At 42.8% G+C, this 25443-nt stretch overlaps 1 protein-coding gene across 1 annotated transcript in view; it reads right to left on the bottom strand.

Annotated features, from left to right (window-relative positions):
* Positions 1-25443, bottom strand: part of LOC146859134 (uncharacterized) — a 2052335-nt gene that overhangs the window by 588161 nt on the left and 1438731 nt on the right. The window contains exon 87 of the mRNA XM_085649806.1: positions 21188-21367. Coding sequence (XP_085505932.1) covers positions 21188-21367 — 180 coding nt within the window. The remainder of the gene's footprint in view (positions 1-21187; positions 21368-25443) is intronic.

The raw sequence follows: 25443 nt of genomic DNA, 5'->3' as shown, positions 1-25443 counted from the left end.
GAGTTTGTGGTTCTTTTAATTAGGTACTGAAATTTAATCAAATGTTTCCTAGGCTTTAATTGTGTTTTAGCTGGTTTCTAAATCACCATCAACCAGTCCAACTAATTGGTCCGTCGACCAAGTGGTGGAGTGCCTTGATGTCAGTATTCTATAGGTGCAGATGTATATAATGTATATAATGTAAAGACATTTACTCCTGACAGGTAATAAGGTACCCCCCCATGTCCAGTGCTTTTTCTCCTGTGTACAGATTCGAGTGAGATGAATGTGTGGTGGTGTTATGGGCCCCACCAAGGAATGAATGTATGAATGAGTTAGTGTGATGACGTGTCTGTGACATAGGGAGAATATGTAAATTTGCCCTTTGCACTGGAACAGTTTTCTTGGTAGCAGAGTTATGGTTTTATTGCATTGGTTTGGTGATTATTGATTTATGTTTAACACTTTAACGGGGGAAATGTGTGGCAAGTGAAGTCGCACAGCGCATTGTCTGGTTTCAAGGTGGTAACATCGTCGTGTGTTATCGGTAGGGACATTTACCGTATGAATGTGTGTGAGTGAAATAGCAATAGGTTCTCTTGTGAAACTCTGGCCTTAATTCTCAGGAGCATTGTAGTCTCCACATGTGTTTTATCCCCAGAGAAACAGTTTGCTTTTTGCTTGTTAGAAGGGTAAGGTAGAGGGAAGTGCTACTTTATCGGCGAAACAAAATAATTCTGTGGTAGGGTAGAGGTAAGCGCTGCCTACTGGAAATACAGAATTCTTGTGTAAATGGACAAAGCTATCTCTTTGGTTTAGCGAAACAGGCTATGGAGATGTTTTATGTTGTTACTAACAGATTTAATTAAAGGAAACTTAAGAAAAGTTTGCCGATAATATTTTGTAAAGGAGCGGTCAGCAGAAGCAGGAGTAGCGAGAAAGGCTGACGTCAGAAAGACTGCGCTGGGATTGGTCAGCTGTAGAGAGACGAAGTTTTCACTCATTGGTGCGTTAGTGTGAGTCGCGCTGGGATTGGAGAATTACCGGTGTGACGTAGACGCCCAGGAGTGGTGCCTTAGTGTGAATCGCGCAAGGATAGGAGAGCTTCAGGAGTGACGTAGACGCCCAGGATTGGTGCGTTAGTGTGAGTCGTGCTGGGATTGGACAGAATACGGGAAAGCCGTGAAGGAAGCGATTTACAAAGCCTAGTGATTAACAACTTTGAAAATTAAAAATGATGTACTACGATCCACGTGAGAAAGGGAAAAAATCATGGTTTGGGAAAAGTAAAAACCTATTTAAGAAGGATAAGCCGATTGTGACTAGGGAAGGTCGGATACTTCCTCCACCGAAATCACCTGCATCTTTTATGGTAGCGAAATATGGGTATCATACATGTATCTGATTGGAGAACTGGGCAAAGTATACCAAAGAAGATGGGGTACTAGCGTTTCCAGAAAGAGGGGTGCCGCTCGCTGAACTTTGCCACGGACGGAGGAATACTTTGGAGCTGCTCTTTATCCTGTTGCTGGACCCGAGGGGAAGTCGCGCTGCCTGCGGAGAGGCCGCTGCGGAACTCGAGAGACCGGGACTGCGAGGACCAGGGTGCCCTCTGACAACCTTGCTCGGCACACCTGGTGTCTCTTCCCGGTCCCGCCCCTATTGCCTACATCAATCCTCGCGGCCCCCGCTTCGCGGGTGCCGCTCGCTGAACTTTGCCACGGACGGAGGAATACTTTGGAGCTGCTCTTTATCCTGTTGCTGGACCGGAGGGGAAGTCGCGCTGCCTGCGGAGGGGCCGCTGCGGAACTCGAGAGACCGGGACTGCGAGGACCAGGGTGCCCTCTGACAACCTTACTCGGCACACCTGGTGTCTCTTCCCGGTCCCGCCCCTATTGCCTACATCAATCCTCGCGGCCCCCGCTTCGCGGGAGCCGCTCGCTGAACTTTGCCACGGACGGAGGAATACTTTGGAGCTGCTCTTTATCCTGTTGCTGGACCGGAGGGGAAGTCGCGCTGCCTGCGGAGAGGCCGCTGCGGAACTCGAGAGACCGGGACTGCGAGGACCAGGGTGCCCTCTGACAACCTTACTCGGCACACCTGGTGTCTCTTCCCGGTCCCGCCCCTTTATTGACCCCTCCCCCCAGTATAAGCCTACTCCCCGAACGCGCCAGCGGAACGCGCGCCCGGAGCGAAGACCGGGCAAAGAGCGGGCCGTTTGAGGCCGTTCGAGGACGGACGAGGGAGGGCGCGGGGCACCCCAGCCTGTCACACTCCAGGCGCTGCCGGTGTCATTATGACCACGAGAGAAACTAGGAGCAAGAGTGCCATGGCGACGGGAAGGCCAACAGGTACTTTGGACACGTACTTTGCTAAAGCTGGGTCCCTTCTCGTGGATGAGATCTCCATTCTTGAAAGACGTATCTCCCAAGAAATAGACTGGGTGAGGAGATCCTCCCTGGGACCCATCGCGCACGTTGCCACCCCCGCCAAGCCACCAAATCTTACAACACTTCCGGCAGGGGGTGAAGTTGGGCCGCCTGCTCTCCCAGACCTATCTGAAACTAACTGCTCCATCACCTCCTCTACTGATTGTGAAAACTCCGAGCATGCAGAGCTTAGCATCCTACCTCTCCCAAATTGTAAGGGCCCCTTAGTACACACCATTGCTGAGGTAGCTGTCATTGAGCAGACTATAAGCACTACCAAGGCTCAGATTCAGCCCACACAGCGGGAGAAGGAGGGAGCAATCCCGAAAATGGATAAAAGGGCCCACAAAACTAGGGGGGGTAATCCTAAAGCTACCAAAGTCAACCCTAGAGCTAGGGGAACTAAACAGGACATAGTTAGCAAAGGGCCGGTCTCATCCCGCATACACGAAGCCATCCACCAACATACCCCGGAAAAAAATCCCCCTAGCCAACAAAACGCTGCCGGGATGTATGATAGTATGTTCTCTGATCTACGCACTCTACTGAGGGAACTGCTTAATCCCCTAGAAGACCGTTTGGCCAACATTGAAATCTGCCTTATAGATTTGCGTAGGGGATTACTAGGTTTAGTATCAGACCAAAGAGCAGGTATGCACGTAGTAGGTGGGCACCCCATAGGGGCTCCCAATTTATCTAACTTACCTTCAAATTCCATCATCTCGTCCCCTGTACCCCTGACAGCCACCCCATTGGAAAATGTGCAGCCGGCTCCTTTGCCAAAACCCGCCTCTGCACTACCCCGCAACCACCAACCCGTCACAGGATCCACCAGTAGGCTGAACTCATCTGGTACGGGCTCTGGTCCTAATCAGGTAAAATCATCAAATGACGCAAGGAACTCTACAGATAGGCAAGACAGTCTACATGATCGGCGCAAAGTGGTAAATCTGCCTCCCGAGGCTGCTGCCTATTCTGTTGTCCTGAAGGGAGTACCCCCGCTTGAGGGAACCGTGGTGGAACCATATGATTCTTTACACAACAAGGTCACTAGTTGGCTTAACACTCACAGGCCATTACCACCTAATACTAGGGGAGAAATTCTCATGGCTAGAAGAGTCCCTTGGATCGGCCACACCGATAAGGAATGTGTTGGTGACTGTATAATTGTAAATTTCAGGAACCCCAAAATTGTGTCCTATATCCGCAATTGGACCGGGAACAAAGGCTCTACATCTATTGAAGTGGTCCACCTGTCATATTTTTATCCTAATACTTTTAAGCCAATTTTGAACATTGACAATGGTTGGACCCGGGTTGGACCGGCCGCTGATGGCCGTAGAGCCAGGCCCACCCGTAATGCTTCATGCACAAACTTTGGTAACCTTTTCCATCCCAGTAGATACAGCTGTCTTGAACAGATAGATTGACTCTCTAAGGGCCAGGGGCATGGCGCAAGCGAAATAGATACCGCCACTCAAGAATACGGTGCCCCCCAATGGGTGAACTTGACATCTATTAACCCCCACAGTGAAGAAACTGAATCATCTAAAATTAAAATTGTCCTGGGTGGCACTAACAACAAGTCAAAATTGTCAGTCCCATCGCGTCATAAAGCAGACCCGATGGAATTATCTATTGAGGAAACATTGCTGCCCAGTCCTACGGCTGCACCATTGGATGCTGCCCCGCTCAAAAGTGCTGGAAGTGTCCCCGACCCGCTTGACATCCCCTTAAAGGTTCTTTCTTGGAATGTCGCTGGCATTGTCAATAAACTTGACACGAGCGACTGGGAGTCGCTGATAGCTACCAGCGACATTTGCCTCTTTCAAGAGACTTGGGCAAGGGAACCACTATCTAGAGTGGGGTATGCTGTGTTTGAAATAAACGCGATTTGGTCAGGCAGAGGGAGGCCCTCCGGAGGGTTGGCGATCTGGGTGGCTAGCCACATTGAATGTAATGCGGAGAGCTTACCGACGCGTTCGCAGGACATCCAGTGTGTTCTACTCAGGTGGCCTAACGCTTCGAGTTTAGCAATAATCAATGTATACTCCCGTCCCACCAAGCTGGCCATGGAATCTCCCACACTTGACGATCTTACTTGCTTTTTGGCCACCCTCCCTAATGACTTTAAGATAGTCTTGGGAGGCGACCTGAATTGCCATTTTGAGCCCTTAGAAGGCCTTAAGGAAGGAGCCCTCGTTGCGGAAGACGACCTCTGGGGCGTACCGCGTTGTCAATCGCCATATGTCAAAATCTGGTCGCCCCTAGTAGTACAAATCCTGTCCTTAACGCTAAATTTTTCCCTAAGGGCATGCAATGGCCGCAGTACCTCAGATACTCCCTCCGCATGTACTTTTAACAGGGTGAACCAAGAATCCAGGTTAGATTACATTTTTGTAGATATTAGTCTCTGGCCCGTGGTTCAGGATTTTAGAATAATACCAAGAACGGACAGTGATCATAATGCACTTGTAATGTATATGGCGCACCCCAAAGGTGCTGATCGATCACTCGCCGCTAAGCCCAACAAAGATCCCGCGAACTTGATAATCAGTTCCAATAGACGTAGGATCAAATGGGGGAAACTGGCGAGCTCCGAAGAGTCCCTGAGCAAGATTTTTCGGCTAGCACTCCCGAAGTTAATAGAAACGGACAACCTAATTTCACAGCCAAGAAACTTGGAATTCAATAAGAAATTAGCCCACATACACGAGGAATTGGTGGCCCTTTTAGGTGAGGTCTTTTACCCAGTGTTACCCCCAAGGAAAAAGATAACTCGAACTCCAACCTGGTATAATACATCTTGTAAAAGGGCTAAGTCCGAACTCCTGAAGTGTGTTAAAAAAGGATCGGATAAGAGCAAACTTGCTGAGCTTAGACGAATCTACAAGAAAACTATGGCAGCGGCACGAGCCGAATGGGATTGGAATAAATGGCAGGATTTAACATCAGCACTGGAAGCAAAAGATCTGAGGAAATTTTGGTCCCTGGTGAATACTGGTATGCCGGACCCCAAAGCTGCAATTGAGCCAAATATTGCAGCATCCGTCTGGGAGGCCCATTTTGGCCAATTATACCAGGAACCACCTCAAATTGATGGTGGGAGGGACATGATCTCTAATGTTGCTCCTGCCCCAGTACCAGCCCTGGAATTTACACTCTCCGAGGTGGTCAATGTTATTCTAACCCTTTCGAGGGGGAAGGCCCCTGGTCTTGACAGGTTGCCTGGCGATCTTTTTCGCTCATACGCAGACATATGGGGTCCTTATCTCCTCACACTCTTTAACGCTATTCTGGGTGGGATGGAGATTCCTTGTACTTGGCTGGGGGCTGAGATAGTGCCCATTTTCAAAAAGGGTTCGCCTCTGCTCCCAGTCAACTACAGGCCAATAAGCCTCATAGATGTCCCCCAGAAAATTTACTCGCGCCTACTCCTAAACCACCTTATGGAGTGGATGGAGGAAAATAAAATTCTCAGCCCCTTACAAGCCGGCTTCCGGAAAAACACGTCCACCATGGATCAGATCTTCCGCCTTGTACTCCTATATTGGAAAACAGTGATCATTGAGAGGGGAAGGCTGTACATGGTGTTCGTGGACCTGAAGTCAGCTTTTGACTTGGTCCCCAGGAAGAAACTATGGGAGACATTAACGGGGCTGGGAGTTCCACCCCATCTACTAAATGCCATTATTAGGCTCCATGAAAATAATTTTGCACAGGTCAGGTATGGAAGGACGGGTGCGCTGACATCTAAATTCCCAGTTCATAGAGGGGTCAGACAGGGTTGTGTCCTTGCCCCGACCCTGTTCTGCCTCTATGTTAACAATGTAATTGCATATCTTGACAAGGTTCATGATAATGACGCCCCGTCTCTGGCCGGTAGGAGGGTACCGGCCATTATGTTCGCGGACGATACCCTCCTGCTGTCCAAATCCCCGATGGGGATTCAACGGATTTTAGATGGTTTTGGCCTTTTCTGTAGCCAACACGGCCTGGAAATAAACACAGGGAAGACCAAATTTATGATACTTAACCCTTCAGCCAATACTAGACCAAACCCATCCCTGAGTTCAGTTAGACTGGAGAGAGTAAAAACCTTTCAGTACTTAGAGGTAATGCTGCATGAGAACCTATCATGGGAACCTCACGTAGCAATCAGTCGTATGAAACTTGCACAACTGTCCGGGGGAATTCTGAAGGTAGCAAATTCCTCCACCTACAAACCAATTAGCCCGGCAGTTGCAATGTACAAGTCACAAGCCAAAGCAGCCGCATCGTACGGTGGAGAACTCTGGGGATACATGGCGGGCACAGGAATCATCAATGCAGAAAACAATTTTTTAAGGCGTCTCCTGGCCCTCCCCCGAGGCACACCCCTTCTTCCCCTAAGAATGGATATGGGTTTACCCTCTATAAAAGAGGACCTGGAACTTATGCCATTAAGGTTCTGGCATAGGCTCTGGTCCACTGTTGAGCTTCTACACTATAGGCAAGAGCTTGTACACGTTATGAATCTGAATTCCTGCGACAAAATTACCTGGCTAGCCTCGATAAAGAAAGAACTCTATAGGCTGGGACTCCCCGAATTATGGGATTCGCCCGAGCAAGGCTGCCTCGGGGTCTCCCGCAAACGCCTCGTGGGTATATATAGGGAGCAACGCTATGCCTCCTTGGTCTCGGCATCTAACAAAGGGTCCCTGACTGACCGATTTTTGACTGTCAAGGACCAGTATCAGTTTGAGGGATTTATGGACATTATTTTTCCCATTCTATCTAGAAAATTGTTCATACAATGGAGGTTAGGGACTCTCCCTATTAAAATCTTTACCCACAACTGGTCAGTAAAGAATGATAAAATTTGTCCAGGCTGCTGCAACCATGATGAGGAAGAAACCCACATTTTGTTCTTTTGCCCAGCTTACAACAGACCTAGAAGATACTGGCTAGTCCCGCTATGCAGAAATCTGGGCATTAGGAGTCATCAGCAGGTGTACAGAATACTGAAAACGAACACTGATCCGCACATAGTGTTTGCAGTTGCAAAATTTTTAACGGCTATGTGGCACATAAGGTCTAATATAAATAAGAACTGTGTTGTCTAATGAATTCCATTGTTTAGATGTCCGTAACATTTGTACATTGATTTTACTGCTTTTATCATGCTTGTATTTTTAGTGACTATTTTAAATTTATTGTGTGATTCTATCTTTTATGGCCTAATCGGCCGAAATAAAGAAATTTTGGATTGGATTGGATTGGTTAGTTTAGTTTGGCTGTATTACAAAATCTGAGAGAAAGAATGATGAGGTTAGAACCGAAACCCAGACCTACTCAGTTTAAGGCTTTGACGGAGTGGGAAGAAGAGATGTATGAAAGAGAAAGGCATCGAAGTGGAAGAAGGTACAATTACATGTTTGGTAGACATTGTGGTCAAGAAAGTCATGATGACAGAATGAGAAGATGGCGGAATGTGAATATGACTGATGGTATGTTTCCTCTGAGAAATGTGGAAGAGAAGTGCCAGAAAATGTACAGAAAAGAGAAATAACACAGGGTCAGAAGGTTATAGATATGGAGTGAGTGAATCAGAGGATGAAGTGCTGGAGGACATGTTTTATAAGAATCCTCCCCCGTATCAACCGAATTCTACGTTACTGACGCCGAGTGCGCCGGTAAAAGAAACCATGATAAATAAAAACTTTGAGCAAACGCCACCTAATTTGGGAAAAATGAATCCATTTAAAGATTCTGAAATGCCACAACCTGTTAGAATTGGAAATGAAAATTCAGCCGAGTTAGCTAGAACTACACTGGAATTAACGGAGAAAATTAGAGAGTTAACTCAGAATATGGAAGCGGTGACCGTACCTGTAACTATAGAGCCGGTGATGCATGTCTTTGATAAAAAGAAAGATAGTGAGCATTGTTTAACAGTTCCCTACAATTGTGGTAGACAAATAGAGACAGAAAGAAGCGGTTCTGGAGGAAATGAATGGAGAAATGTGGCAGGAACATCAGGTTTAAGCACTCCTAAGAATTTGACTGTAAATCAAAGTCCAGCAAGTAAGACACTTATGACCACAGAATCAGCAACAGAAACCCCGGAGAGAAATACGGATAAATCAAGAAGCAAGACAACCCCTGTAGGTCCCACTTCTGAAGAATTAAGTGATTGGTTAAGAAGTTTACAGAGAAAGGCTACAGAACCACAACCTTTAGATGTAGCGAAATTAAAGGTAACATTAGAAGAATTAATCGTAGGAACCATTCCAACTGAAAAATTAAAAGCATATCTGGATGAGGAGTTATTGTTCCTCTGCAAAAGTATAACTTGGAGAGCGAGAACTTTGCATGAAAAATTAGAAGAGACAGCGAGTGAAATGGGAATTGATTTTGAGAAAATAAGATCATTACAGAAACCGTACAGGGTAGATTTTTCCGAAAAGGATATTGAAAATTTGAATACTACAGGGAGATTGACCCAAATTAAAGAACTAATTGCCTTGCTAAGGAAATGGGGTGATGTAGATCGATGGAAGAGTAGATGGTTCTGAAAGAGAGAGGAAACTACGGATAAAGCTTTCTCAGCATTCCCGGTGAGAGAAAAGGAGCCAGTGGTAACCGAATGTCCCATGAGGGAAATCCCAGGAGGGGGTTATGTACATGTTCCTTGGACTAGACAAGATATTTTGTCATTTACCAATGATTTCCCAAGGTTAAGAGAAAAAACATTTGAATGGTACCAGCAGGTAGAAAGGTTTGTCAAACTGTCAAAGGTGTTGTGGATAGATCTGAATGGTCTTTTTGATATAATTGTACCTGCAGATTTATGGGCAGAATGTAAGATTACAATAGATTGGCCAACGCAAGAGTATCCGAGGGATCCCAAGACGGGAGCCCCTGATCCAGAAGTAATGAAAAAATATGATCAGGTAATTACCTTTTTGAAAAATAAAGTACCTCCAAAGGAAACTGACTGGGTAAAAATTGACAGAACTCACCAAGAGGCTAAAGAATCTGTTCATGCATACTATGAAAGGTTGTTGCTAGCTTTTAAACAAGTTAAGGTAGCGGAGCGACAAGAAGCCCAGCTGATCGAGCAAGCTAATGGCATGGGCCAAGCTAAACAAAAGCCTAATATTGGAAAAGGAAAAGGACAGATCAGCCTAGAGGAAGCTAAAAAGAAGTGGCCATGTCATAATTGCGGAAAATTAGGGCATTGGAAATCCGAGTGTAAAATGCCACCGAGATCTAATGGTGATAATTCGTCATTGAATCCACAGGTGCAGAATGAGGTGAGTTGCCAACCGCCGCGACAGCAGCAGGTTGTTACCCAACAGTGTCAGGTGCCAAAGCCACCTTTTCCACAGCACGTAAGTCCTCAGAGATACAGTAATGAGACAGGATTCTACACCGAGGAACAGGTAACAAAACTACCGTGCTCTAGTGATGTTTCGCAGTATTGGCTGCAATGCGATGAGAGTGAGTCAGAAGAGAGTTATTGACGGTGCCTAGGAGAGGAAGAGGAGTGCGTACTTGGCGCAACTCTAGAGGTAGACCAGACAGGACCTTTTGTGGATGGAAAGGTGAATGAAGAAAACATTACTTTCCTAGTAGATACTGGTGCTACTCGTTCAACTGTTAGATCAGCTGACGTTAAAAATCTTCCTCTCTCTGGTGAAACAATCCAAGTAGTTGGAGTCTCAAATAGACAGATAAAAACTTATCTTACGGATCCTGTAAAGGTTAAAATAGGGAAATTCACCGACATGCATTGATTTGTCGTGTGTGACACTAGCCCCGTAAATCTGTTGGGGAGAGATTTGTTGCGCAAAATGAACTGCACTATTTTCTCTACCCCTGATGGCATAGCTTTTGAAACTCCTAATGAAGACGTACTGTATAGAATGAAAATGGCAAACTTAGAACCTGAAGTCACTGAGGCATTTGTTGTATTTGATCCGGAGGTATTGCCTCAAGAGTTGAAGAAAACCGAAAAAGTGTGGGATTTCACAGGAGAAGATATTGGATTGATAAAAAGAGTAGATCCTATGAAAATAATTGTAAAGGAATGAGTAAATTACCCGAATATTCCACAGTATAAACTGACACCAGAAATAATTGCAGGACTAACGCCTGTGATTGACAGAATGATTGAACAAGGAATTCTGAGAGAAATAATGAGTAGTCCATGTAATTCTCCGATCATGTGTTTGAAGAAACCGAATGGGACTTTTAGGAAAGTACAGGATTTGAGAAAGGTGAATAAAATAGTTGCTCCATGCTGTCCAATTGTACCGAAGCCTTTGGTAATCCTATATCAGATTCCCCATGATGTAGAATGGTACACAGTAATTGACTTGTGTCATGCTTTCTTCTTTATCCCATTGCACCCTGATAGCCAACAAATGTTTGCGTTCCGGTTCGGCGAGCGTATTCTGGCATGGTGCCGTATCCCTCAGGGGTATACAGAAAGTCCATCAATATTTAATCAGAATCTAAAGAAGTCCCTGAAAGATTTAAAAATGCCCAAAAATTCAGTGCTCGTGCAATACATCGATGACCTATTGGTGGCATCGAAGACACGAGAGGCATGTGTGGTGGGCACTGTTGCACTGTTAAATCATTTGGCTGATGGAGGACTCAAAGTATCCCCATCGAAATTGCAGTTTTGTCAGAAAGAAGTACAATACTTAAATCATAAGATTGAAAAGGGTCAGAGAAAGGTGACCGTGGACAGGATTAGAATAATAAAAGGAATGAGAGCACCAATGACACAAAGAGAAGTTAGAATGTTTCTTGGGATGGTAGGATATTGTCGCCAGTGGATCAGCAACTTTTTGCTGATTGCGAAACCATTGGTACGCTTGACAAAAAGTGATGTGAAAGATACCCTTGTGCTGAATAAAGAAGGGATGAAGGCTTTTAGACAATTGAGAGACAGCTTGTGTGAGCTCTATTGCAGTGAGAGAGAGGGATGTGTGCTTTCTCTGTTGGTACAAAGGCATGGATGACTAAGGCGACCGATTGCTTATTTTTCGGCTGTACTAGATCCCGTAGCCATAGCTTTTCCTGGTTGTCTGAAAGCTGTGGCTGCCACAGCTTTCAGACAAGAGTTTGGAACAAAGTGAAGGAATTGTGATGGGATATCCTGTGAGAGTGTTTGTGACCCGTGATGTTGCGGTCCTTTTGACAAGGAACAGAACAAAATATGAAAGTTCATTTTGGGCGCCACAAATGTGAGCCTTGTAAGGTGCCTTAATGTGAACTCATCGACATTACTACCTGATGCTGTGAATGTGGAAGTGAAGGACGATGTTGATCATTGACTGTTTGGAAGTGCTTGATATTTGCACCAAACCACGTCCGGACATAAAAGATGTGCCTCTGAAAGAGAATGACTATGTGATGTTTGTGGATGGGTCATGTCTGCGAACTGGAGAAGGGATTTTGAGTGCAGCGTATGCTGTATGTACTGTAGCGGCTGTGTTAGCAGCATCTCGTTTGAGAGGAGTAAGATCCGCTAAAGTTGCTGACTTGTTTGCACTGATTAGAGCATGTAAGTTGGTAAAAGAATCTGTGAGTCACTGTGGTGACTGACAGTCAGTATGGATTTAGAGTGGTGCACGATTTTGGGCAGATCTGGTCCCAAAGAGGTTTCCTGACGTCGAGTGGAACTCCAATCAGAAATGCTGAAATGGTTGGAAAATTACTTGAGGCGATACAGCTGCCTAAACAAATTGCCGTTATAAAATGCGCAGCGCATACAAAGGGAACTGATTATGTGTCAGCTGGCAATGAGTTTGCAAATGACATAGCGCAATACTGTGCGAGGAATCAAAATTCTCTAAATAGAAATCGGGAGAGAGAAATGGTGTCATGTCCCTTGCTTTTTACTAACACTGTGAGTACATGAGATGAGGTGAGGCCGCTACAGGAAGAGGCAGGAGAAGAGGAAAAGAAACAGTGGATAAAATCAGGATGCGCACCACGAGAGGCAGACAGAGTTTGGGTTTATCGGGATGGAAGACCAGTAATGCCTGATAGCATGATCTCTACTATTGCACGGATGTACCATGGGCAGGCTCACATAGGCAGGTATGCCATGATTAGACTTTTCAAACAGACTTGGTATAATGCAAAGCTTCAGCTTCAAGCTGAGAGCCTTTGTCAGAGATGCCTTATATGCCAACAATATAATCCAATCCAGGAAGAAAAACAGTGGTGAGCTTGGGAACAATAGGACGGGAAGGAGGTCCTTTCACTAGAATGCAGCTTGATTTCATTGAGATACCCCCATGTAACAGGCTAAGATATTTACTGGTGATTGTTTGTCTGTTTTCACGTTGGGTAGAGGCTTACCCAACCAGAAGAAATGATGGAGTTACAGTAGCGAAACTTCTATTGAGAGAGTTCATTCCTAGGTTTGGTTTCCCAGTAACAATTGAGTCAGATAGGGGAAAACACTTCCAAAACGAGATTATAAAATTGATTTGTGAAGCATTGAATGTACAACAGAAACTGCATTGTGCCTATCGACCAGAGGCTTCTGGAGTGGTGGAACAAATGAATGGCACCATAAAGAACAGATTGGGGAAAATGTGTTTGGCCACAGGTCTAAAAAGGCCAGATGTCTTGCCTCTTGAGCTTATGACTAGTAGGTCAATTCCTGATAGGAGCACTGGTCTGAGCCCCCATAAAATTATCATGGGAAGAGCAATGAGACATGTTTTCATTCCTGTCAACAAACTAGTGCCTATATCTGATGACTTCGTCTTGGATTATTGCAAGGGGTTGGCTGATACAGTTCATTCTGTGTTTCATTAGGTTGGACCAGATGCGACCACTCTCGAAAAGAAGCCAGCTCATGACTTGAGTCCTGGAGATTAGGTACGCATCAGAAGGAGAAATTGTCTGGTTCCACACTGGGGGAAACCACGTCAAGTGATTCTGACCACAACAACTGCTGTGAAGTGTGCAAAGGTAAAGAATTGGATTCAAGCTAGTCACACTCTTCAAGTCCCTGGTCCTGCAAATCAATCGGGAGACAAGCAGTTGGAAGAGTCTGATACCAGCTCTGAATCAGAATAAGAAGAACCAAGAACAGGACAAACCCCAAGAGCAGGAGAAGCGGATTTGAGCCCAGTGTGGGGCAAGAGAATACACCACTAAGGAGACGACTGGAAATTTTTGGTACCAGCTCTGAATCAGAGACAGAACAAGTGGGAATACAAGTAAGGATAAATGAGAAAACTGGAGAAACTTTGATGGAGAAGCCCCAAGTACAAGCACAAGAGAAATTCCGCCTGAAATTGTAGAAATTGAAGGTGAGGAATTAGATACAGATAGTGAGGGTAAGATCATTGCAGAAGACCCCCGAGGAGGTGTAGGGATGACACACCCCCAGGTAGAAGAAGGGATAGTTAGCCAGAAGGAAGATTGTGTGGAAGAAACACGAGGAGGGATAAATGCAAATAGTGAACCTAAGGTCCTGAAAATAAAATCCAAAGAAAGGAAAAGCCAGACTGATACTGAATCTGAAGAGAGTGAAGAAGAAAGCAAAGAGGGAAGAACTTTAAGGAAAAGAGCTTGGAAAACGGAGCGAGAAGGAAAAGGAACAAAATTAAAGAGGCCGTCAAAAGAAGAAATCTGGCCCAACAAACTCAAAAGATTGAGATACCGATTAACGAGAATAAAATCTTCTAATGCTGAACAAGTGAATGAAGTTTCTAGTCAAGAAAAATCAGAAGACACTGATCAGAAACACTTACAAAGAACAAAAAAGAATAAAGAAACCGAACCAGAAGTACAAGTCACCGGAATGGACCTATGTGGCACTTCCTGATATACAAGAGGAAGCAGATAGTCAAGAAAGTCTAGGAGTGACTGTGCAGGAAGTGGTTGAAGAAGAAGAAGATTTGGAAATCCTGAGAGTTATCTTATCTGATATCAGAGAAGAAACGGATGATCAGAAAGTTCTGAACCAAGATTATGAAAACAGAGACAAAGACGATCCATGCACGGATTGAAATGACAAAGAAAGACTCAAGGAATGAAAGCTCTGGACAAGACACGTGACCAGAAAGAACCGAATAGGCCATCAGAGCCTTAGGTTTAGACAAAGGTAAATTACTGATGAAAAGAGGCTAAGTCAAAAGACACTGATCATTTCCGAAATGGCAAACACAGAAGGTAAAAAACCTAAATGTGGGTTTCTCTGACGATAGTGTAAAATGTGTTTTTGTTGTACAAGATTACTAATGCTTGTATGGATCATATTAGCAATAACAATTTCATTTAGAGTAACATTTAAAGATATAGAAAAACACACAGAGAACGGAACTAATAAGGGAAAGACTGATGACAGTCATGTTACTATTCAGGTAGATAGAACAGAATTTCACAAGGATAAATCCATAAATGATTTTTCTAATAATGTTTTTTCAAAATTACTGTACGAGTATGTAAAGACTATGGAGGTTAGGGACTGTTACGTCTGTATGCAGTTACCTGCATCTGTGTCAGAAGGCGTCACTTATCATCATCTTCTTTTGACATATGGGATAACTTGTAGTGTGTTAGCTAGTTTCTTTTATAAAACAGGGAAATTAGAATACTATTATACTGATGTAGATAATGTTTTCTCACAGATACCTGTAGTTCCCGAACTAAACAAGGTGATTCCTGGTAGAATCTTAGGTGAATTTTTCATGGAAACAAGGGAATTAACTTTAGAAGAAGTGTTTAAGAATAATCTTACTTGTAGTTTGAGAAAAGAAGAGAAAACATTCCTGAACATGGTAGAGGAGGGGAGAGTTAAGATGCAGAGAAAGGTGTCTGGGGAAAAGATGGAAACAACATTTTGGGATGCTGAAAAGGAAAACCATTTAAAGGGAGAAACATATCCCGCAATGACTTTAGATTGGCCTCAGAGAGGGAAATTGTGCATCAGTAGAGATAACACTGTTTATGATAATTACTTTGTAGGTGCAAGTGAATGCCATGACTTATATAAAATCATGGGAGGATGGGGATTTAAAGGAGGAAATGATCCGGTATTCCCTGGAATATATTACATCTGTGAGAACAGGGCTTATTTTAGGTTACCGGACCACTGGTATGGAACATGCTACCTAGGCCTGGTCTTCTCAAAAATATTTTATGTGGAAAGGGGAGAGGACGGGTTGCACGAGCTAGGTAGACAACTAACACGCAGAAGGAGGGAGAGTTGGTCAGAAATTATCGGGGATATATTTGGAGCACTGATACCAGCGGTTGGAATATCTCTGAATGCACACAAGATTAGAACATTGTCCACAGTTGTGGATCGCTTATCAACTAGCACAGCTGGAGGGTTCTTAATGGTGAATACTGAATTGGTTGCCATGAAAGCTATGATTATGCAAAATAGACTTGCCCTTGATATTATATTGGCCAAAGAGGGAGGATTCTGTGGAATGCTGAAGGTACAACATTGCTGTACTTACATTCCTGACAAAAGTCAAAACTTAAAGAAATACATTAAGAATATAACTGATTTGCATGAAGAAATTGTTCCACTGGAGGTTGAAAGTGTTTGGGAGAAACTTGGTAAAAGCTTTTCTACTTTTAAGAATTTGCTAACAAAATTAGGTAGCTCTTTTGTGGGTAAAATACTGATACCTGTGACCTGTGTGATAATATTAGTACTGATATTGAGACTAGGATGTATGTGCATAACAAGACGAAAATTACAAAACAAGATAAAAAGAGAAGTTAAGAAAAGAAAAGGAAATAAGAGAAAGAGAAATAGAAGATATAGAAGTAGAAGAATTGAAGGAAAATATGTACAAGAAAACAAGAGAAGATGATATGGGAAATACTATGATGTAATCTAACAAATGCAAGGGAACTGAGTAACCATTTCTGTAGAAAGTTTTTGGGAATTTTAGTGATTGGTGGTGATGTTAAAAATCACTAAACGGGGGATTGATGGAGCAGGTAAAACAACATTTTGTATACCTCCTCTATTTTGCATGAAATTAATTACGTAATCATTCTAAGTATTAACTCATACTAATTAGTTTGAAGTGAAATGACTAATCAAATCTTACACCTTGATAAACATGACATACACGTGGGACTAAAATGCTAATTGCAGGGCAAAACAATTAAAATAATTAACTATGGTACGCAAACTAACTTTAGAACGTGGTGATATAGAGAATAGCATGATGCATGTTGCTTTTGTGATGTTTTGTGCTTCCAGTACTGCAGAATGGTTAGTATTATTGCTTTAAATGTTGCTACAAGATAGGAAAATACTAATATACATTGGGATTAGCATGGGATTAAATATTAGTATCTTTATTTTTATATTCTAATTACTGTTATGTCTGTTTTTGCTTAAATTGGCATTCGGGCCTGCTAGGCCGCAGTACTTAAGCTGGAGCTCCGATGCTGCCGCCGTCATGTGAGCGCGACGACTACTGCGCAGAATCGGATGCCTCTGGGGATCTCCAAGTGACCCCAGCTCCTGTAAGCAGCATGTCCCTTGTCAAGGATAGGAGCATGGAGGGTTGCCAGGTGATGAACGGTGTGAACTACCAAGGGGACAATGGATTATTATAACTCCGCAACTTTTGCCTGTGAACCACAGAAAAGAAATACATTTACACTCTGCCATGCCAGGTCTCATGGGAAACCAGTCGAACATGAGAAAATTTTGAATACTTACAAACTGAATTGGATTAGCCAATCGGAACAGTTTCTACCCCTAAAATTATTGCATATTGATCCGAAGTAAGCAGGAAAAAGGGTATAAAAGACTCTCATCTGCCAAAGGGGGTTGGTTCATTGGGCTGATTGTCTATGGCGTTGGCTCTGCGTTGAACTGATGAAGATTTCCCTGGTTTACCTTGGGTTTCTTTCAAATTCGGGAAAGCTATTCCATCTGATGATTGATTATTGCTGAGGGTTGGACAGTTTATCCTGGAGATTGTAGTCGTGACTTTGAATATTGCATCAATGTGATCGGAATGTCACCAACTTTGAGATCTTGGTAACTATAAATGCCATGCGAAATATATGCTTATGTTCTAAAGATTTACAGCCTCATGCATCAACCCAAAATCCAGTCGGTAAAATACCGATTCGGTAATAGCTCCCGGTATTAAGTAAAAAATACCCAATCCCAATGCATCAACCCAAAAGCAGAAATCGCTATTTAAGGAATCCTTAAATAGCGATTCTTTAAATAGGGATTCCTTAAATACCGATTCCTTAAATAGCGATTGCATTTAAGGAATCCCAAAGTGAGATTCCTTAAATGCAATGCATCAAAGTTAAAAAATTAGCGATTTCGCTAATAGGGGGAGCAAATTACCATGAAGATGAACTGAACTGCATAGGCCCCATTGGGGCCTATGCATCAACAATGCCATTTGCGATTCCTTATTAGCGAAAAATAAGGAATCGCTAATAAGGAATAGCAAAAGGCTATGCATGTAGGAATCGCTATTCAAATAGCGATTCCTTAATATTCCTTATTACCGAATCGGTAATACCGAATCGGTAATAAGGAATACCTACCCATTCATTCCTATGGGCTTGGAGGCCCATAGGAATGAATGTAAAGCCAGTCTGTATTAGCGATTCGGTATTACCGAATCGCTAATAGCGGGAGCACTTTCAAGGGTGCCAGGGTGTCAAAAGGACACCCTGTTGCACCCCTGAAAATGATATGTGCACATATGTTGCACACACACATGCTCTAAGGGCATGTGTGTGCGCAACATGAAACTTTGAAAAATGCACAAAAGTGCATTTTTCAAAGTTTTTGCAAATTACCATGCAGTTCATCTTCATGGTAATTTGCTCCCCCTATTAGCGAAATCGCTAATTTTTTTACTTTGATGCATTGCATTTAAGGAATCTCACTTTGGGATTCCTTAAATGCAATCGCTATTTAAGGAATCGGTATTTAAGGAATCCCTATTTAAAGAATCGCTATTTAAGGATTCCTTAAATAGCGATTTCTGCTTTTGGGTTGATGCATTGGGATTGGGTATTTTTTCCTTAATACCGGGAGCTATTACCGAATCGGTATTTTACCGACTGGATTTTGGGTTGATGCATGAGGCTGTTAATGTTTTACGGCAATAAAACGAACTATGTTATATGTTGTAGCGTCTGAATGCTAATGCAGAGAAAATTAACATTAGATTAACAAAATTTGGATTAATAAGAATTGAGTTTGTGGTTCTTTTAATTAGGTACTGAAATGTAATCAAATGTTTCCTAGGCTTTAATTGTGTTTTAGCTGGTTTCTAAATCACCATCAATCAGTCCAACTAATTGGTCCGTCGACCAAGTGGTGGAGTGCCTTGATGTCAAAGTCAGGATTCTATAGGTGCAGATGTATATAATGTATATAATGTAAAGACATTTACTCCTGACAGGTAATAAGGTGCCCCCCATGTCCAGCGCTTTTTCTCCTGTGTACAGATTTGAGTGAGACGAATGTGTGTTGGTGTTATGGGCCCCACCAAGGAATGAATGTATGAATGAGTTAGTGTGATGACGAGTCTGTTACAAAGGGATAATATGTAAATTTTCCCTTTTCCGCTGGAACACAAGCTTGACACACAGAAATATAGACAGATTTCCACACACAAAACAGGTACATCACAGAGACAGGTGTGCACGCTTCCCTCAAACCCATACAACACATACCGATCTGGCCAGAAACAATGCAAGTTTCTCTTACATGCAGAGAACAGGGACAGCCTCTGCAGCAGCAGTCCAAGCCTGTGTGTATACTCGCACAAAATGTGCAGATATCCTCACATAAAAACAGGTTTTAGACTGGCAGCAGCAACTAATCTTATTTCAGGAACAAAACACCTGGAGTAGAGAGGTGGGTGAGACACTGAAGCCTCAAGCCAAATGCCAGGCTCTGGTTCAACCCAAGATCCTCTAGAGCCCTCGACCCCAAAATTAGCTGAGCTTTCAGGTGGCTTCTGCCTGCTACCCATGCTGTAACCTCATGAACTAGGAATTATAGACAAATGCTTTGATGTCAAACAGTAGCAAGAAAGGGATACCAATCTAGTGGCTTAATTTAACAATGTGAAATCAAATAACCTGTGAACATCCCAGCTTTGACACTTGGCCAAATTGTGTGATCCTAGGCAATTATTTTATTTTATCATGCCTCCTATTTTCAATAAATGGATATGAGAAAACTTTGAAATATGTGAGGATCTCTTGTGTTTGGCTTAATGGACTATATTTTTGCTCTGTGTAAAATATGAATATATCCCACATATAGGGTGCACTGACTTGTTTCTTGGTTCATCAATGGCATAGTCATCAGGGTGGGGGGCATGTATTTTTCTAGGTTTCTGTTTAAAGACTATCACTTTAATAAATGTCTCTCCATGCATCGCTATGGTATGTTGTAGTAATGCTTGTTAAAAGATTATATAATTTTGAAGACACTTTACATTAAGCCTGCTGCAAGATTTCCACTGCAAATGTTCCCATGACTCAGCTCGTGCCTGGGCCATTTTTAGCATAAAATAAATAACGCTCAAAGAATTCATGTTCCCAGTTTCAGCATTCTGTCCTAAGTCTGTGTTGTTTTACTCACTGCCATCATCTGCACACCACTCATCATGCTAAACAGTGACTACTGTGACTGTCTTGTCTTCAGAAGCCATGCAGCAGAATAGGCATAACGTCTCCTTTCACTTCTGCTAGTGTTAGGCAACCATGATCAAATAGCACACTTAACATTTATAAAGGTGAGCATGCGCACTGCTTGGCAAATCAATGCGAGTGCAATGAGGCCTTTGCAGTGGCCACGCAGGCAGTTCTGTGGATTCTGCTGCTCGGAGTCTTACTCCTGCAGCTGAGGAAATCAGACGGAGCTAAAAGCAAGCTTCCAGTGTTGTAAGAGCTTCTGTGGCCCTTGGAACGATATTAGTGGTGCAGTCGGTGCAATAACCCCTCCCACCTTTGGGCCCAGGTGTACGTCAGCGGCATCACAACTAGTAGCTATGCCAGGGCCGGACTGGCTGTAGCGGGCACAGAGCGTTTCCCCGTTAGAATGCCACGGTGGGGGCTGGTTTTAGGCTCTGGGTGGAAATTTTTGTTACTGGCAGCCAGCAATTTCGGCCCACTGTAACAAAAACGGCCGTATCAAAGGGCTCGACCGCACCCCCCTTCTCCCGCCCAGGGGGGCCGGCCTAGCTGTTTGCCAGGGCTGGTTTCGGTTCCCAGTCCTGCCCTGAGCTACGCCCTGCAGATTCTCAAGATATTCTCACAGGGTGCATTTACATACAACAAATCTAAATCTCCTGGGTTAAAGGGTACACTGCATAACAGCAGAGGCTGTTAGTGTTGTTGGGATCCGCAACAGCTGAAGCTGTAACAGGAGTCTACTAACTAATAGTGTGAGTCCTATAATGCTAGACTGGAATCAATGGCTTTTCAAAACTGTAAGAATCTTGTCCCAATTTACTATGGTGTGATCTAGCTTTAAGATGCTGTGTTCTTATAATATCCAAGCTACACAATAAAAGTGATGGTGATGATAAATATTTTTGCAAAAAGGAATGTTACAAATGGAAATAAGATTATCACTTACATGTTCACGCATATGTAATTTCAATAAAGTGGTTTCTACCATTATATGATCAGTATCTTAGCAGAAACAATAAAGCATACTTATGGAAATGTACAGAATTATGAATTAAAAGAGAATCTTTTCATCTGGTTAGCCCCAATCTTACTTGATATCTCATCAATATCTGGAACGCTGCTGCTTAGCACAAGACCATTCATATGTTTCCGCAGGTACTGAGACAAAGCGGCGGGTACGCGGTCAGGACGCAAGGCGCGTAATATCAGCAGCTTGTGAAATTCCAAGGAGATGTCCTGGTCAGGATGACCTGAAAACCTGAGAAGGTCTTCTTCAAGAATGAAAAAAAAAAACACTGTTAGATTCTATCTACAGCTTTTTCATTACCAGCAACATGGCAGCCAAGTCAAGTCAAAAGCATGTGTTTGGGAATACTAAGTTCCACTGAATGTACACACAACCCATTCCATTTGTCTACACATTTTCATAAATGAGTCTAGAGAAAGACTTTCATAAAAAAGTGAGGAGAAAAGGTTTGTATATCATGTTACATTATCAAATTATGCAGGATAATTTCCCTGAAATGATCACAAATTTCCTACGAAATAATCATCAAGCATCTTATATTTTCTTTCCGCACAAATATTCAATACCAAGAGGTAAAACTGGCGTTTTTATACATATCTGTAACATTTACAAATGTATAGCTCATGTCACAGCTTTCAATCTCCTCTCTTTTTTTTTGGTAGAGTTTCATATAGCGCAAACTTGACCCGAATCCAATCAGGTATCAGAGCGCTTTACATAGCACCAGTTACGTTACATGTTAGGCACAGGGAGATTAAGTGATTTGCCCAGAATCACAGGATGTTTAGCGTCATTACCAAGACTCGAACCCAGTTCCCCAGGTCCGAGGTCGAGCGCCCTAATGAAAGAACAAAGAATCTTCCATAAGATCTTCATTTAGCAAGAATAAGGTAGGATCAATAGTGTAGGGAATCTAGTCATCTGCCACCAAATAAACATATATATTTATTATGGAGGGTTCTTTTCCCATTTTCTTTCATCGGTTGTAACTAGAAAAAATGCATACAAGATATCTTAGTACGCTTACTATCGGTGTTCTGAAGCAAAACTAGCAAGAAATCACTATTGATGACATGGTCTGCTATCAACTAATTTAATACAATGTAATCAAAGACTGCAGAGGCTGTAAACAATCCAACAAGCATTGGCAATGCCAATAAGTCTGGCTTTAAAGCAATGGCATACAGTAATGCGAAGCATTACAAGTGGATAGCATGGGAATGGATATAAATTTGGTTATACTAATATTGGTGAAGATTAAATGGTCAGGTAATATCTGTACTGTCAAGCTAGACCTAAAAGTCCATGTAGGTTAATGAGTACCCACCTCCTCTTTGTGCTGCTGCCAGGCCAGAGAAAGGCTCCCTCTAAGACAATGCAATAGCTTTACAATGTCATGCGTGTGCCCCTGAACATTCAAGCTCTGGCAGCTGAATAAATGAACTAAATGATCACAGCTGCATGGAGAGCAAGCACTTTTTTTGTGGAACCTCACAAACTCTGCCCAATAAAACATATACTGCTAGCTCAAGTCCATCTCTAGTATTGCTCACATAATTGGCAGCAGCTGCGGTGTCAAGGCCGACCTTGAAAATGGGCGACATAACTAATCACTGAGAGCAAGAGAAGGGAATGTCTTTTTCCAATATTGGCAGAATTCCATTAACTAGCAGCCAGACAAAAGACCAAGTTTAAGGTACTGTTGACCATTCATAGGGAGCAGGACAACCCATAAATGGAACTAGCGAAGTAAATAGATGGCTGATTTATGACGACTGTCCAATAGACCCCGCAATCTTGCTTGTTTACTCAGTCAAAAAAACAAGTTTCTTAAGACCATAGCCCATGAAACAACAATACCCTAAATATGCATTAATTGATCAACTCATCCTAATACTCACAACAAGAAATAAAATCAATGCAAAATAATTTCACATCTCATTACCGCAAGTAAACGTTTCCCACTGCACAAGTAACACTTCAAACCCGCGTTACAACTAAAACACTGCTGATTGCAAACTCGAATTGCCACATGCCACATTTCATTAAAACTGGTTATAAAAATCTCTGCCTTTCTTCTCGTATAAATAAACAATCCAACAAAGAGTTTGCTAGCACATTTATTATTTAATCACCTTTACAACCCCCCCTCCATTTTTCTTTAGACGTTTTGCCATCTCTGGCCGAGCATAAGAGGGATTTAAGCCAATTCTAAATTTAAAAATCTAATTTCTGGGTTCATCAGTGAAGAAATATAAGGAACACCTGTATCAAAATGCTATTGGTCCTGTAAGGGTGAAGTAGGATTCTTCAACAATAAAAAGCTACAATCATAAGCTTTACGAACTATTTCAATCGCCTGTCGCAATTCTGATTTAAATAACAGTACTGGGGGTTGTTAAAATGGGAGAGTTTAGAGACAGCTGTTCTATCATTTTATCCAATTGCCCTCTCAATCTCGCACCTCATTCTAAATCACTACTCACCACTTCTTTCCTATAATAAGAGGTAATTTCATCTTATCCTGAGTTTACTAATCTATAATAAAACAGTAAGGTTAAAATGCCAAGACGTTAACAGTGTCTCTATCTTTATTTCCTGTGTCATTGAGGATTTTAGTAAATTCAAAAAAGATTTTAACCATTGCCCTCCATTGCATCCCAATCTTGTGTCCCGCTCCTACAAAGAATTTCTCTGCCATACAACAGTTTGGTTTTGACTATACTTGAAAATGCGGTCAGAACTGGCGATAAATCGGAGCCACCATAATCTCTGTTAAATTTATGGAGCCCCGTGTTGGGTGTTAATACTCATAATTTTAAAACATTCAAATCCCTATTCCAACTTGAGTTTACATTGGAATGTATACCTAAATATCTATAGGAGGGAACTTCCCCCGTTATTTTTTTACCAATATTTCGGATAAGGTGTCACTATGATCCAATTCTACAGTCTCCCAATTTTCCCTGGGGAGTTCTTGTAATATTAGTAATAACCCACGGAGGATTTCCAATTAATTCAATTCTCCCAGAGTTTCTCCCGATTAACCAGGCCAAAGGCTGCCCAAAAGTTAACTTAACAGCTGAATAAATTGCCCTTTGTCTCAACTCCTTTCCACAGAATTTATCATAGGCTGAAAAAGCGACCCAACACAGAGTGGTCTCCCTTGAAGCCACCTTGTGCAGTTGTAATTAAATCATGTGTCTCGATTCAAACCTTCAAGATGTGGAGCTTGCTTGGCAGCACACCATATGAGAAGGCAGTGAAAGTGATAAAGCGATGGGTCATTAACAACTTCTTCACATAATACATGTTAAGGTTCTATACTATATCATATGGTGTGTATGCAGCAGGGTCAACATAAAACCCTGACAGAAACTGCTAAATGGCCCCGTTGGGAGGAGGTAAGGCCCAAATTCCTGTATGTTCTGGAGCTGCCCTGAGCTGGGAAGCTTTTGGGGGGCAGTGACAGATACGTTAGCTGAGGTGACAGAGAGGGAGGTTCACTGTACACTGGGGCATTGTTTGCTACATTGATTCCCAAACACACCTAAGACTAAAGTGACCAGCAGATTTGAGGACCTAGAACTCCTATTGGCCAAGAGAGAGATTGCCAGACATTGGAAATCCTAGAGGGGGCCCTGCTTAGAGGGGTAAAAAAGAGAGGTCATATGCTGGGCAGTTTATGATGGGGCTATATGCCTGAGAGAGTCCGTAAGGGGCCTAGTATCCTTGGAGGCTACCAGGGCATGGGAGACATTGGTAGAAGAACTGAAGCACCCAGATTCCTCCTCCCTTGAGGAGGCACTGGATACCCCCTGATATTGTATGTAGCACATCCACATACTATGTGGAATTCCGCCCTGAAGCCACATAGCTTGCCTTAGCATGAGATATCGGAGGGGAATCTAAAGGACTAGAAAACATGAGCCGGCATAGGTCACCAACTTACATCATTAGTATGTTGCATCTCCTACGATAACAATAGACTTTTTCCTGATAAGACAACTGACTCAGCCATGGCACACCTTGAGGGAGGAGAGATGGACCGGGGTTAGATTTTTTATTATTATAGTTTGATTTGCAACATATACCTCAGGGTTATGGGTGGAAGAGTACCCACATTTTTTAATGTATTTCGATGTGCATGATACCTATAATTTGCTAGAGTAATAATTCTTCACACGAAGCCTAATCGAAGGGGAGGTAGCCCTGACCATCAGACTGGATTAACATGTGTATTATTGTGTAATCATGTCTTGTTGCATTTGAGAACTCGTCTCATTTTGTAAACAATAAAAATCTGTTGTAAAAAAAAAC

This window comes from Triturus cristatus, chromosome 3_2, assembly GCF_964204655.1.
Source record: "Triturus cristatus chromosome 3_2, aTriCri1.1, whole genome shotgun sequence".
Classification (NCBI taxonomy): domain Eukaryota; kingdom Metazoa; phylum Chordata; class Amphibia; order Caudata; family Salamandridae; genus Triturus; species Triturus cristatus.
This window is presented reverse-complemented; position numbering and strand designations above follow the sequence as displayed.